The 15,024-nt window shown below is 33.7% G+C and overlaps 1 protein-coding gene across 1 annotated transcript in view; it reads right to left on the minus strand.

The window, feature by feature from the left end:
* The window catches only part of LOC129225715 (uncharacterized protein C1orf112 homolog), a 140,481-nt gene that overhangs the window by 66,637 nt on the left and 58,820 nt on the right, over nt 1–15,024 (minus strand). Inside the window, exons 8-9 of the mRNA XM_054860204.1 lie at nt 3,940–4,069; nt 1,587–1,714 (exon numbers count right to left, since the gene is read on the minus strand). Coding sequence (XP_054716179.1) covers nt 1,587–1,714; nt 3,940–4,069 — 258 coding nt within the window. The remainder of the gene's footprint in view (nt 1–1,586; nt 1,715–3,939; nt 4,070–15,024) is intronic.

The following is a 15,024-nucleotide window of genomic DNA, read 5'->3' on the forward strand; positions in this document are numbered from 1 at the left end:
ATATAGGAGATATAGGAGGACTATGAGCCCTGTGGAATTTTAGAAACCATGTGAGTAACTGAGATATATGACTACATTAAGAAAATAGAGACAGTGTCTTTTGAAAGTTCATTGAAATACGTTTTATTTAAGTGATGTATTTAATGCAGGATGTTCGAGAAAGGACTCCCCAACTTTGAAACGACATAACAGCAAAACCGTGGGAGATAGAAAGGCGAAACACGTTGTATGTTGCACCAGAGCTATGGAATTTTTTATACACTGCTTTAAGAAGATAATTCAAAGATTCAAAGCACGCTGAAGTCAAATGTTTTTAAATCGGCATATGAAAGTGCTTATTGAACAGAGGTCAAATCTCATTGTGATGGGTTCAATATGGCCTCTTTTTACAGCATTAATATTGAACATTCCGTTGCATAATATTAGTTGTGAATGGTAGCCATATCGAACCAATGGGTTTAATGCGGGCAATGAGATTTGATCTCTGTTCAATAAGCATACTTTCATGCGCCAATTCAAACACTTGACTACAGCGTTTTCAGATGTTCAATTTTCGAACTCTTTTGGAAAATTGGTATATAAAAAGTTCCAGACCTGCTGGTGCAATATACCACTTGTTTCACCTTTTTATCTCACATGGTTTTTCTGCTAAGTCCTTTCAAAGTAGGGGAGGAGCAAAGGATAAGCAGTGCAAAATATGAGACGCATACATGAGTAAATGTTTTTGCTTTCTTTTAATTTTTTTTTATCACAAAAAGGTCTTCAGTTAGTCCTCATATTAACTGATCAACTGGTTGTCAGAAGTGGAATTGTTAAATTCTACAAAAATGAATCAGGCTTTTGAGGATTGCAGAATTTATATGATATTTATTTATTTATTTACTTTTTAATTTTTGATTACACTCCTTAGCTGTATTTCTTTCAAGTACTGCATACTTGGACAAGATTTAAAATCACTTATATCAATTTTTATTTTACTTTTTAGATAGGTTCCTATATCAATATTGATTGCAAAAAAAAAAAATGATTTGAATGTCCCAGTATTCTATCCCGTTTTTATTTATTTATTTTTAATTATTATTATTAATTAATTAATTTATTTTTTCTGTCACAATAACTGCATAAGAATAGATTTTGTTTTCCAATAAAATATTGTATAAGCACACTGGCTAACATAATAACAGAATTGAAGGGCTCGGGGCAAGAATGGGATGTACCACATGATGTGAATTTTCAGTATGCCAAGTACCAACTCATAAAAAATATTTGTAGAATTTTTCAAAGGTAGTATACATTCTATATTCTTCAATATTAAAACCAGATATGTTTTTCTCCAAATGATATTATCCATTTTCATGTTTATTTCAATCTTTGCTATGAGAAACAAAAATTCTGATCGAAAAGTCACTCCTTGTGGCTTGTCACATTACTTCCCCCAGCCCTTAAACTATATGCTGCTAGAGAATGGCTTTAATCATCTAATTTAGAAAACAGGTAAACAGAACACAGAAAGAATATATAAACTAAAATCAAAAATTTATAAGTGAACCTGAAGCTATAAGTATCAAATAAAGATTAAGGCTTACTCATAAATCTGTGCGATGAAGTTTGCAAGATGAGGTATGCTGTCACTTATGCAATCATAATATTGCTCTAAAATTCTGGTTATCACATTTATTTGTAAAGAGCACACTTTCAAAGATACTTCTTCTTGCTGAAAAAAAAAAAAAGGAAAAACGAATAAAATAATAACAATACTGATTTAATTTGATTTAAACACAATGCTAGAAAATATTCGGAACACTATAAAAGAACAGAAGAAAATGTACCCACTTTTTTAAGTAAGTATCTTTGAAAAGCGTAAATACACATTTTGAAAAGATCTTTCGAAAAAAGAAAGTTTCCCCTAATAGTTTCACACAATTATTTTCCTTGAAATTTCTGTAAGTTGCTGCATCTTTCTGCCTCGCAATAATTATTGAAAAATTAGTACATTTAAACTTTTTCTACTTAAATTTTTAATTACATGCAAAGTACAAAATGTATAAAAAGGAAAACAGTAAATTTTCATATTAGATTAGAGAGGGGGGAGGGGGCAGTTTTGTTTTTCATTTACGTTAAATTCTAGAAAATTTCAGTCTTTAAATCTTTCAAAGCCAGAATATGGAATATAAATGACTGCAGATAAAACAAAATACATGGGGGCCTCGAAAGAATATGCTCTTGGTAATTGCAAAATAGGGCTGTGCATTTCATTGATTTTACGTATGTTATTACCTATGGACATAAGAAATAAACAATTACTAGGAAGATTGGAAAATCAACTAAACATGATCAGCTAAAATAGATACAAAGTTAAAATATACTTAATTTAAAACTCAGATACACACTATATGACCAAAAGTATTGGGACAGTTACAAAAATTCAAATTTTTATGGATTTCTTGAAAAATAAGAGACCAATTGCTTTGTAATTTTTTTCACATAAAAGGTGTACTCTAGTTGCTATTTTACAATAAATATAAAGTCCACTATTCATTTAGGACCGGCAACCAATTGAGAAAACAAAGAAAGATTTTTGATAATTTTTTGTTGTAAACAGCTGGAAATAAGCTTTAAATTTCAGAAATAATTAAACGAAGTATGTAGAATTAATTTTTATATTTTTTGTGGAAGTATCTGTTATACCCAAGGCAATAGAAGCATTATTTTCAAAAATGCAAATTTTATTTGAAGCTTTTCGGCTCATAACCCGCAGAATTTTTGTCAAATGTTAGTAAACTTTCAGAATGTTTGACTGCATACAAGAGAAACATAAAAATAAAATTTGAAGTTAAAATATTGAAAATTTGATGAAATATGAACCTTTAAAGCAATTCATTTTTCACTGTGCATGCACGAAAGATATCAATTTATATCCTTCATAATCCAAAGTCTAGATATATCCTGTAACTCTTAATAAAATTTCAGCTGCATATCTTTAAAATTTAAAAAGTTATCAGCAATCTAATGAGCTGAAATTCAATAATTCTTGGATGGGCCACGAATCGTAAGGGGTCGTTTGCAAACCGGCCAAATTTTCCTGTAATCATCCAGAGCGATTCATCATAAAAACGGATTATTTGTGAACGATCAGCTGTTATCTCGTCAGCAAGTGCCCAGAGCATGGTGCAGCTTCGAATTGAAGGAGATCTTGAGTATTTAACAGTATATTACCCCCCTAATTCAGAACTACAGTAAACTCCCGATTATCCACAGAATTGGGTGGCATAAATGGCGCGGATGATAAAAATCGTGGATAAACTGCACAAAGGCTAAAATGAGGGATAAATAAGGGAAAAAACTGCCCTTTCTTAAAAACTTAGCTGTATTGATGAATAATACTTTCTACAAACAGTGAAATCATATACAGTAAAGTAAAAATGTCTTGTATTTTTGCACACCAGAACTTAACATCAATGAAGAACAAGTGTATGTACGCTGAAGAAAAACAAAAACAACTGAGTTTAAATTTACAATTTTTCAAAAACAAAACAGCTATTGGTATTTGGTTTTTATTGTGAAAATACAAGTTCCTAATTGCTAATTGACTCGCGGATAATCTGCCCCATGGATAATCTGCTCCACGGATAATCAGCTCGTGGATAATCGGGAGTTTACTGTATGTGGATAATAAAGAGAAAACTTTTATCTATTTTTTTGCACAAAGCTCATGCTTTTTAATTTTTCTGATATTTTCAGCTATTCAAGGTCTTTTTGAAGCCCACACAAATACTAAAAAACATTAAGCTCCAAATATATAGAAAAGAGTCTGTACAAAAGTCAATGCAGGAAAAAAAGTTATCACTTGTAAATTAGCAGAATTGTAAGTTAAAAAGTTTGATATTTTACTTTCAAATTTTGACAGTAACATAGATGGAAAAAGAATTTTTTTTTTACTTCGATAATATCTTGGTCTGCCATCAACAGGTAATCTTCGAAAAAACTCGATGCTTTAGATGTCAAAAAAATTAAATCAGAATCTACCATAAAATTCTGCTTCAGTATTTCTTTATGCTTCACAATAATCCTAAAGTATAAAGAAAATGCTAAAAAAGATTTTTTATCAGGAAAAATTAAAAAAGCTAGATTTTTTAACAAAATACAGATGCTTAATTATAAAAAACAAGCATTTTGGAACGATGGCTTTTTAATGCAAAAGAAGTGAGCTCATGGATGAAAGAACATTTGACAACAGCTACAATACAAATACAAATGTGACGACCAGCAACAGGCTCTGGGGCCAGCTAGGCTGATCCTAGACAATTTATTAGTCCCCAATGAAGATCAATAGCTTTCTTAAAGACACCCATCCCCTTGCTCAGTACCGCCTCTCCCGGTAAGCTGTTCCAAGTGCCGACGACCCTACTATAGTAGTTTTTCCTGATTTCCAGATTAGCCTGAGATTTAAATAGCTTAAAACAATGACCTCTCATTCTGCTTTCCGTTCAAATTCCATTAACATTTTTCATATTCATAAATTTAAACAACTGAATCATTTCCCCTCTGACTCTCCTTTGTTCCAGGCTATTGACCAATGAACCAGATAAAATACCAAATACTGAGGATTAACTAGTAACAAATGAGAGTAATGGAAGCTCAAAGGAAGAGAACCAATAGAAACACAAACCAAAGAAAACAAGTGTTAAATTTGATTAGACAGGGTATACAAAATAATTTTATAAGACATTTGACATCTCAGAGACCAATTGTTTGGTTTATCAGTTTTAAATGCTCATATATAAATCTGACTAAGTGGGTGCCCCCTGTGATAAAGTCGCTTTTCCTCCAATATTAAATTAAAATATTGTTCATTTCGTATTGTATTTGTTGCTCCATTCCAAATTTTGTTCCATTGTAGCGATGCGGACTGTCCGATTTGTTTGTATGAAATCTATACATATAATAAAATAAGATGTTTGTGTGTGTGTGTGTGTGTGTGTGTTTGTGGCGCGCATCCCGGGAAAACAATAAGGCCTAGAAAGATGAAATTTGGTACACAGGTGTAGTTTTTGCTGAAGTTGTGCACCTCGGGCTTCGATTTTTGATATTTTAACTAGAAAAAAAGTTATTTAATGTTTTATGTGATTTTTAGCACTTTTTAGAACTTTTAACCTCACAGATCCCGAACCAATCGCGCCAGACAAATATTTTTTGCACTATAGTGTTCGAAATTTAATTTTAAATATGATGAACAAAAAAATTTTTGAAGATAGAGCAATTTTTGTATTTTTTATGAATTTTTGAAAAAACCTTTATTTTGCATTTTTTTCTGGGTTTAATTTTTTTCTAAACGCATCCCGTGAAAAATATAATAACCGCTTTTCTACAATTTTACTATGTAGTAGCCAGAACATTTCGCCTTCTACAGAAAAAAAAAGTTTTCAAAAATGTTCAAAAGTTTTTTTTTACAATTTTTTAAAGGCAGAATGAAGATATGAGCTATCGCTTCACCGAAGATCTGTTGTCCGCTGACCGCTGCGAATATGATGTAACACAACCACGTGATCTAACTGAAGTGCGTAACTTGCTTTTTTCTTTTCTTCCTTTCGAAGGATTCATTCGCTTTTTTTTTCCAGGTATTTCATTTGTTTCTCCCCCCCCCCCCCCGTATGTTTTGCTAAACATTCGATTTCGGTTAATCAGACGGACCACATCGTATCGTTTTGGTCCCAGTCACTTTTTTTTTTTTTTTTTGAATTTCAATAAAAACAATGATTTTTATACTTTGGCAAACTCCGGGTACCACAAAGACATCAATTTTTTGTGCATTTTAATAAGTAAGCGCACTTTTTTTGCATGATTTTCTTTTTGTTAGGGAATAAGATTGGAGGTTAGATCAAAATAAATATAGATGAGAAAATTTAGAGATAGATCAAATAGGTAGATAGATATACATTGAGTGTACAAAAAATGTTTTTTTTTTTTTGGAATTAATACTTTTTTTTCTTTGAAAAAAAGATTGTAATTACTATCAGAGGTAAATTTGCATGGATCTAGAGAAAGATAAATCTACAGGTCGATGTACAGTGAGAGATAGACAGACCCCGTTATTTAAAGAACAACAACGGGGGTTAGGTGGGGGGCGCCGCTGCGATTTGAAAACATTGTTAATTACTGTCAGAGGTAGATACACATAGATCGATTAGATAGATAGATAGATAGACAAATGCAGAGGTCGATATAGTAGATGGAGAGCAAGGAAGAGACATGCCCGTTATTTAAGGAACTTCAACGGGGTGTCAATGCCCCCCCCCCCCACACACACCATGACTTTGAAAAAACAATGCTTTCAAGTAAAAGTGGAAGTGTTTTTTGTTATTTTTCGACAAAATTTGCATGAAGTGCAAGCAGTTTGTGTCTCCCCTACCCCTCCTTTAAAAATATTCCAAACGACGAAACTGGAGATATATATAGAAAATATTTTATTTAAATTAATAATGATATAGATATAGATCAATTGATACCGCCACGAAACTTATTTAAGTAGCCGCCGAAGGCGGCAACACTGGCGTAAAAAGGCAGATGATAATATTGATATATAGAGAAAAACATTGATTAATACCGTTGCTAAATTGTCTATGCAGCCGCCGAAGGCGGCAACCCTGGCGTAAAAAGGCGGACCAGCTGGTCGCCGAAGGCGGCTAGTCTAAAATAAAGTCATATAGAACACATATACGAAAATGAAAAAAAAAAAACTAAATTGCAAGAATAACTATAAGCATGAATAAAAATACTTTTAAAAGAAAATGTAAAGAAATATGTGAAAAATTGAAAAAATAAATAATAAGTAAAACCATCATTCACAAAGACTAATAGAGAAACAGGAACAAAAGCCCCCAAAATTGAGTAAAACTAAAAATAAATACAAGCAACAAAGAAATTAACAACATAAATAAATACAAAAGGGAAAAAAAAGAACATGGTTAAATAAAACAAGCAAGAAAAATTTGAAGAATAGACCAAGCATTTTTAAAATCTGTAAAAAACTAATAGAAGATAAATTTGTGATCAAATTAAGCACATCCCTTTGAAAAGACTTTAGAAAAAGGAATTGCCAGAGAGAAATCGATTTAAATAGGACCAGAAAGGGACAACTGAAGACAACTCCTCCACCTCTCCCCTGAATTGTAACAAGACCTTCTCGGTTTTGGTGAGAGATGCGGAGTGACTTTCCAACGCCATCCAACCAAGAAACCTGGAACAACAGCTGACTTGATGGAAATTTTAACAAAATACAGTAACACCATCAAAATCAACATTTTGTGTACATAATTAAGGTTGATTGCAATTTGAAGAAAAACATATAAATGATTTTTTTTAAGTACAATTTTGAAGAGAAAATGATGTTACTTTCGAAAACATTAACGATAAGTAAAATTTATTACAAAATGATTAAAAGTTATTTAACATTTTAGAAACAACATGTTTTTCAAAAACAGACCAGAAAAGGAAAAAAAGTACCGTATTTTCCTGCGTATAATCCGTGGATTATCTGTTAAAAAAAGGCAAAGTTCATGAGGTGCAGATTATACGCTGCCGTGGATTATCTGTGATTTTTTTTCCTTAACACTAACACATTGAACCTCAATATTTACAATAGAATTCACTGATAGAGACATAGAGACTGTACGCCAGCTGACTGAATGCTGTTTATTTTACAAAGCTTACATGTTCTTTCTCGCTGCCCGCTTGTATTTTATAGCCCGGTCAATTTAGACATAAAAATAGTGATCAAATAACAAAAATTATGGGAAAGCTAAATTTTTGTAGGGACCTTGGGCTAACTATTACAAATAAGGTGCCAAAAGTCCCCATCGATCCCATGTGCGCTAAAAAAGTTATGGGGGGTCAAAGGTCAAAATTTTAGGTTTTTTGGATTTTTCTCAAAAACGGTAAGTTTTATCGAAAAGTACCGCTGACCAAAGTTGTAGATCTCAAAATTCTCTATAAAAATGGTCCTTATGATTTTTTCTCCAAGACCAAACCTTCCCAGATATTACTTACTCTCAAAAGACAGCCAGTCATTTACAGAATCCCCTCTACTTGCATGACCTTGAATAACATCTGGCTATTCTAGTCCGTGTGGCATCATTCACGTACCCAAAGGGGCCGGACCTACTAAGGGCATGGGCGCACCCCTCAATATCGCGGAGCCCCTCCCCCCTAAGAAGCAAGAGTCCCCCTCTAAAAACTGAGAAAAATACTCCTCAAAACAACCCCCTTTTAAATGTTTTTTGAACTCTCAAACTGTAACCACATTTCATACAATAAAACATAGTTTGGCTGGCGAGTCGCATTATTATCTTGACTTCTGACAATTTTTGGCTTTAGTGATACATTGTGAGTAAGATTTCTGGATTCTAATCTGACTTTAAGAAATCCATCTCTCTTGGTTAGACAACAAACTGTGTTTGACGCTTCTTTGTCTAATTTTACGCATCGTATAACGTGAGGTATTGGAAATCATATAATTCAGTAGTTACTCCCTCAAGCACCATTTCTTTTAAAGTTTTATCTGATATTCCTTTTTTAAGAAGATGATCTGAGTTTTCCCACTTCTGCTTATCAAAGAGCTCAAGTTGAAATCTGAAATTGTAAATTTTCGCTATACAATCGAATTTTTTTAACTTGCCATCGTACTATGTTTAGAACATCAGCTCTTGTTCTGCAAACTAGTTACTTTGAGAATCTAAAAAATATAATACTAGGTATTGTGGATGACCATCATCAGAGAACTTGTTTCAATCTTGTTGTTCTCGATCAGTTCGAAGATGGACAATAGGGTGTCCCAAAAAAATGAAAGTCGTTTTTTTTGAACGCATACCCTCTTATTTTTTTCCTTTTACATCAAAACCGTTATAAAAAAAGTTTCATGCAATTTGAAGCACGGTAACCCGTGCCGACTTGTGCCTAAAGGCCTAAATGTGCAAATAGCACGTGTATTCATAAGCAAGCAAACGCTCGCGACGCTATACTTTGCGAATCTCAAAACAGCTGTAAAAAGCACTCAGAAAACAAATGAAAACTGAAAAAAACGTATGTTGGGGAGGGGGGGGGGGGGCTTTTCCGTGGCAATTTGCAAACCGTCAAACGTGTCAGTACGAATGCATTGCGGTCAGCGAGCGCAGAATAGTCGTTCCATAGGGAACGAAACATGGCACTGGAATTGCAAAGTTCGAAAAAAGAGATATTTTTAATAGGAGTCGTAAAACACCAAATTACGGGTTTGAAACTTCCCTCTAACGGACAAGTTCTGTCTGTTTTGTTTTATAACATTCGAGAAGTAAATTTAACCATCAGTGAAAGTGCAAATCTCGCTACTGGGGAATGCATCATCTTTTGGGAAAATGCACGCATTCCCACCAAATCGTTGCCAAACTGTGTGAATAAACTTAAAAAGCTGTATCAAATTTGGAGAAACTTACGAAAAAAATCCAAAAAAACTGCAAGAAGTATTCAGGCAAAGCCAACAAGAATTTGAGAGTAATTTAAACAATTTTTTCAATATTGCACATGCTGATGCACTTCGGTTAATAAAAATAGAGGAAGGCGGGATTTTCTTGTAACTCCAAAGAGAGCCAGGCCGACATGATCACTTTAGGTGGAGTGGATAAAAAAACTGGCCGACAAAGAGGAAAGGGCCCGATTTTGAGCTGTCGAAGAAGAAAACAGGCGCATGAAATACGGTTTTGCTTCAACATCCTCGGAATTGCATGAACCTGTACAAGAAAATGCCTCCTCGAGCTTTAGTGAAAATATTAATTCAGAAGATTTCCATGAAACATATAAAGCAGTACCTGGCACAATTTATCAGAACCTGGAACAAGTATATTAGAACTGGAAGAAGTATATCAGAACCTGGAACAAGTATTTCAGTACCTTGAACAAGTATTCCAGAACCTGGAACAAGAATTGTCAGAACCTGGAACAAGTAAATATGTAATGAGGAGCGATTTTATTACTCCAAAGTCAGTTGCTGCATTAGACAGGTATCCAAGTATACGAGATTATGTGTTGATTCTTGAAGCTACTATTGACGCACTTGAGTGTAACATTGATGAATTTCCCATAGGTATCTTCAATTCAAAGAATTCGAACCGAAATGCGGAAGGAGCACAAGGAAAGAATAAAAATTGGTTTTCAGTACGAGGTACCACATGTTGACATGTAGTGAATTTACCTTGGGATATGAAAGTGCTGCCTGCTTTGAGGGCTCAATAATCAAAAGAATATCGCTTATTTATAGTTATTTTATAAGGATGTGACAAACAACTCATTGCTGAATCTAAACTGGATAATTCTACAGGAAAAGAACGAACACAGGCTGCTTGAAAGGCAGTTTTAGATTGGAATCTCGAAGACAAAGTTCAAAACTCTTTGTTGTGATACTATAGCTTCCAATCTTGTGCTATTCTTGAGCAAATATTTGATTGAGAAATGCTTTCCTTTGCTTGCCGCCATCATATATATGAACTGATCTATCCCACTAAAATACAGTGCTATGGAGAAGCTGCGGAGTTGTTCCAAACTGTACCCTAACTTAAAAATTTACTTGACTTTTACCGTGCTGAACTCACTAATATAACGGTCAGGGATGACTATCAAGAGTTGATAGAACTATCTATCATATTTTTTGGTGTAGATACAGAAAATGAATTTAAAATAAGACCACCGGGAGCCATGCACCAAGCTCGATGGACGGCTCGAGCGATTTACTCCTTAAAACTATTACTATTTAGTTCACAACTAAAATTGGATACGAAGGAAAATGAAACATTGATGTCTGCTTGTTTGTAGTAACAATATACGTGAAACCTTGCCTTCAATGCATTTTGACAGTCAAAGCACGCGACAAAAAAATGTGCTTTTTGAAAAGGTGTACGAAAATGTGGACCCAATTATCTCAAAAGCTGCTCTACAAAAATTCATCCAGCTTTTATGGTATGGTCAATAATATTTCATTCTTTGATGTGAAAGAGACTGTTTCAATGTTTAAAGCAGTAAACGATGCAGCTGAAAAACGGTAAAAATGATGCTTGGTTTGCTTACAGCTAATGAGGAACAAAAACAATTTGTGTTACGTTGCGTTCAAGAGCACCAGAAGCTCTATACTGACTACAAAAAGCAAACGTTGAAATAAAAATATGTACAGTAATGTTTCTTGTAGTCTAATATTGTTGTAAATATCTGCTTTAAATAAATTGATGTCACGTGTAGTAAGGAATTATACAATTAGCAATATTTCCACTATAGTCGCTGTACATGATTTCAGGTCCAACTTTGACCTCAAGTCGGCACGGGTTCCCGTTATTTTATTGCAATAAAACTTTTTTCTCATGTTTCTGAGGTGAAAAGGAAAAAATTTGGAGGGTATGCGTATTCGATTTCACAAATTTTTTTTTCGCCATTATATCTTGGGACACCCTAATGGACAATGAACATGTATAATTCCAGATTTCAATTTTGAAGCAGAGTGACTGCAATGAGCTCATTGATAAGCAGAACTGGTAAAACTCGGCAGCTCCCTCTTTCAAAAAGGGGACTTCCGATAAAACTTTGAAAGAAATTGCTTGGTGGCGTACCTACTGAGTAGTGTGGTTTTCAAAACTTCACGTCATACTCAAGCAGCGAGACGATAGGTAAAATAAGAAAAAGAAGTTGAAAGTACTCAAAACCTCACATGTCATACTAATGCAGTGAGATGATAGATAAAATAAGAAAAATAAATATCAGGTACAGTTTGCTGCCTAACCAAAAGGGATGGATTTATTCGAGTCAGATTAGAATCTAGAAATATTAAGCCACAATACCATCAAGTCACAATTTCAATCAAGACTGAAAGTTATGAGAAGTAAAATAGTTCAACTCGCATGTCAAACTTATGTGTTATTGTAATCAATGTGGTTACAGTTTGAGGGCTCAAAACCCATTAAAATTTCTTTAGCAACGTCTTTTGTTTCAAAGGGTGACTGATGTGGCTGTTGCAAGCCACATTATTTTAAAATTTTTATACTTAACCTTTGTTTTCTATCATAGGTAAATTTGACATTTTGAGCCAAAGTTATCTGCTAAGTGGAGAATTAAACCTTTTTTTACTAGATAAGAAATGCTTTTATTACTTTTTTTTTCGTATCTATGTAAGAATTAATTAGTATGAAAACAAACTTTTACAAATCATAACTTCTAATATCCTCTATATTTTTTCTCTAAGTACGGAGCAACACGATGTTATTCAATTCTGACTATATTGGTCAAATTCAAGACTCAACGCATGTGTGGAACTTTAAAATACAGTTTATTATTAAAATGATCTTATGCAATGTGTAATCTACACAAAAAGCCTGCTCTTAAGAGCAATAACATCAAATTTCTCAAATTTTGATATTTGATGAAATTAATATAACTTTTTCCAGTTTTTATGCATTAATGGTCAACTTCGAGGCGCGAGCGACACTTCAAGATATTTTTTGCGGTCAAAATCCTTTTGTTGAACCAAATATCTCTACAAAAGGCAACTTTTCCGGGCTATTACTTAGCGTTTATCAGATTTTGATTTTTTTTAATCCACCCTAATGAGCATGGCCAGTACTTCAAAAGTAAGTCCACCTCGAACAAGAGCGGGATTAAGTGAATCTGAATCCAGCTTTTACTGTAAAAAACACTGCTTATTTTGTGGCGAGGAAGCAGATGAAGAGGCTGAGAAGAACAAAACGCAGAATTATCGCAGAAAAATGTATAAAGTTTCCACACTTACATTCAAAGAATCCCCTTTAAAATTAGCTAAAGATCGTTCTGAGGTGTGTCAAAAGCTGCTCTTGCACGTTTTAATTTTGAGTATGATTTAGTCGTTGCTTTATGAATTTTTCTTTCATTTTTCTGCGTTTTCTTCTTCTCAGCCTCCTCATCCGCTTTACAGCCACAAAATAAGCAGTGTTTTTAAAAACAAAAGCTGGATTCAAATTCACTTAATCGCGCTACAGTACGAGGAGGACTTACTTTTGAAGTACTAGCCTCTTTATCCTCACGTTGCTGCAGAGATTGAATTTTTCCGGGTGTATGATTTTCTGCAATCCACGCGAATTGTAACGGACTTTTGACTTCTTAAATAATCAGCATTCTTATAACTTCTCCTGAGACTTGCATCGATTAAAGTTGGCATTCCACAACTACCCAGCACAACAGTTTCACCTTCAGTCAAAAGTTTATTGCAAATAAAGCAAAATTGTGACATTTTTCTTAAATATTGATCAGCACAAACTACAGCAGACGCTTGTGCTTAATACGTTTATTCACTCGAACTGCACGTTTAACTCTAAAAGAAGCAAGTACGTCAGGGGTGCCCGCCCACCCCCCAGGTGGGGTCATGACCCAGACTGCACCATTGAAATTTTTAGGGGGATTGTTTTGAGGGGTATTTTTCTCAGTTTTTGGAAAGGGGCTCTTGCTTTTGAGGGGGGGGGGGGCTCCGCGATATTGAGGGGAGCCCATGCCCTTAGTAGGTCCGGCCCCTTTGGGTACGTGAACGATGCCGCACGGACTAGAATAGCCAGATGTTATTCAAGGTCATGCAAGTAGAGGGGATTCTGTAAATGACTGGCTGTCTTTTGAGAGTACGCAATATCTGGGAAAGTTTGGTCTTGGAGAAAAAATCATAAGGACCATTTTTATAGAGAATTTTGAGATCTACAACTTTGGTCTGCGGTACTTTTCGATAAAACTTACCGTTTTTGAGAAAAATCCAAAAAACCTAAGATTTTGACCTTTGACCCCGAATAACTTTTTTAGCGCACATGGGATCGATGGGGACTTTTGGCACATTATTTGTAATAATAAGCCCAAGGTCTCTACAAAAATTTAGCTTTCCCGGAATTTTTGTTATTTCAATTGTCTAAATTGACCGGACTATTAGTTATTTTATGTTGCTTGAATGTTCCTCTTGGCGATTCAAGTCATGTAAAAAAAGCGAGATTACAGTGAAATAGGTAGCCATTTGCACAAGATTAGACCGTTTGCTCCTTTGTCTTGACTCATTGTTTTTCAAGTAATTAGCGTACTCTAATCAAGATTTCAAGAAGAAATCATTATATTTTAGATTATATTTCAGATTAATTTTGATTATGCCTACAAAGTAATTACTTTTTCACGTTTTTAGTTTAGTTTCTCAAATGGTATGTTAAATTCAAACTTTATTTATTTTTTTTAACATCGTATTATCCGCATGGATTATACAGAGCTTTTTTTTCTTCTTTAGGCCGATTTTAGGACCTGCAGATTATAGGCCGCCTGCGGATAATACGCAGGAAAATACGGTATGCTTAAAATATCCCCGAACCTCAAAACAAAACAAAACAACACAAAACAAACAAACAAACAAACAAAAAAAAACTTAAGCAAAAATAAGCATGATTAAATGCAATAATTATGTGCACATAAAAATATCTAAAATAAAAATTGCATAAAAAGCTACATAATTAAGACTAAAGAAAGCTCAAAAACTGAAACATTGAAAACTGAAACTTTTCAAACGTGCTGAGAATATGTCAAACATTTCTAAAATCAAAAACAAAATCCATTAAAACACATGTTTAAGAGAAAAATGAGAAAATTTTAAATAGTTTTAAAAAAAAGACAAGAAAAAGGAATAAATAAACCAATTACAAAGACCACACCCACAACTGTTTTGTAACTAAAAAATAAATTAAGGAAATATAATATTGCAACCAAAATTTGCAAATTTTGTGCTTTAAATTGTTCTTTGCATAAACTTCACCAATGCCTTTTGAATTGATTAAAATTAATTTATGAAATTAATACATGTCTATAATTGACACAATTATAGCCATATGTAAATTTTTACTGGCATTTAAATGGAAAAATAAAAAAAGGTTAAACCATCATCTATAACATAAAGAAACAGATCCCCCCCCCCACCTCAAATTCATCTTTGAGCAAAATTTTAATGAGAGACTATCAAAACCCATC

Source organism: Uloborus diversus, chromosome 7 (assembly GCF_026930045.1).
Source record: "Uloborus diversus isolate 005 chromosome 7, Udiv.v.3.1, whole genome shotgun sequence".
Classification (NCBI taxonomy): domain Eukaryota; kingdom Metazoa; phylum Arthropoda; class Arachnida; order Araneae; family Uloboridae; genus Uloborus; species Uloborus diversus.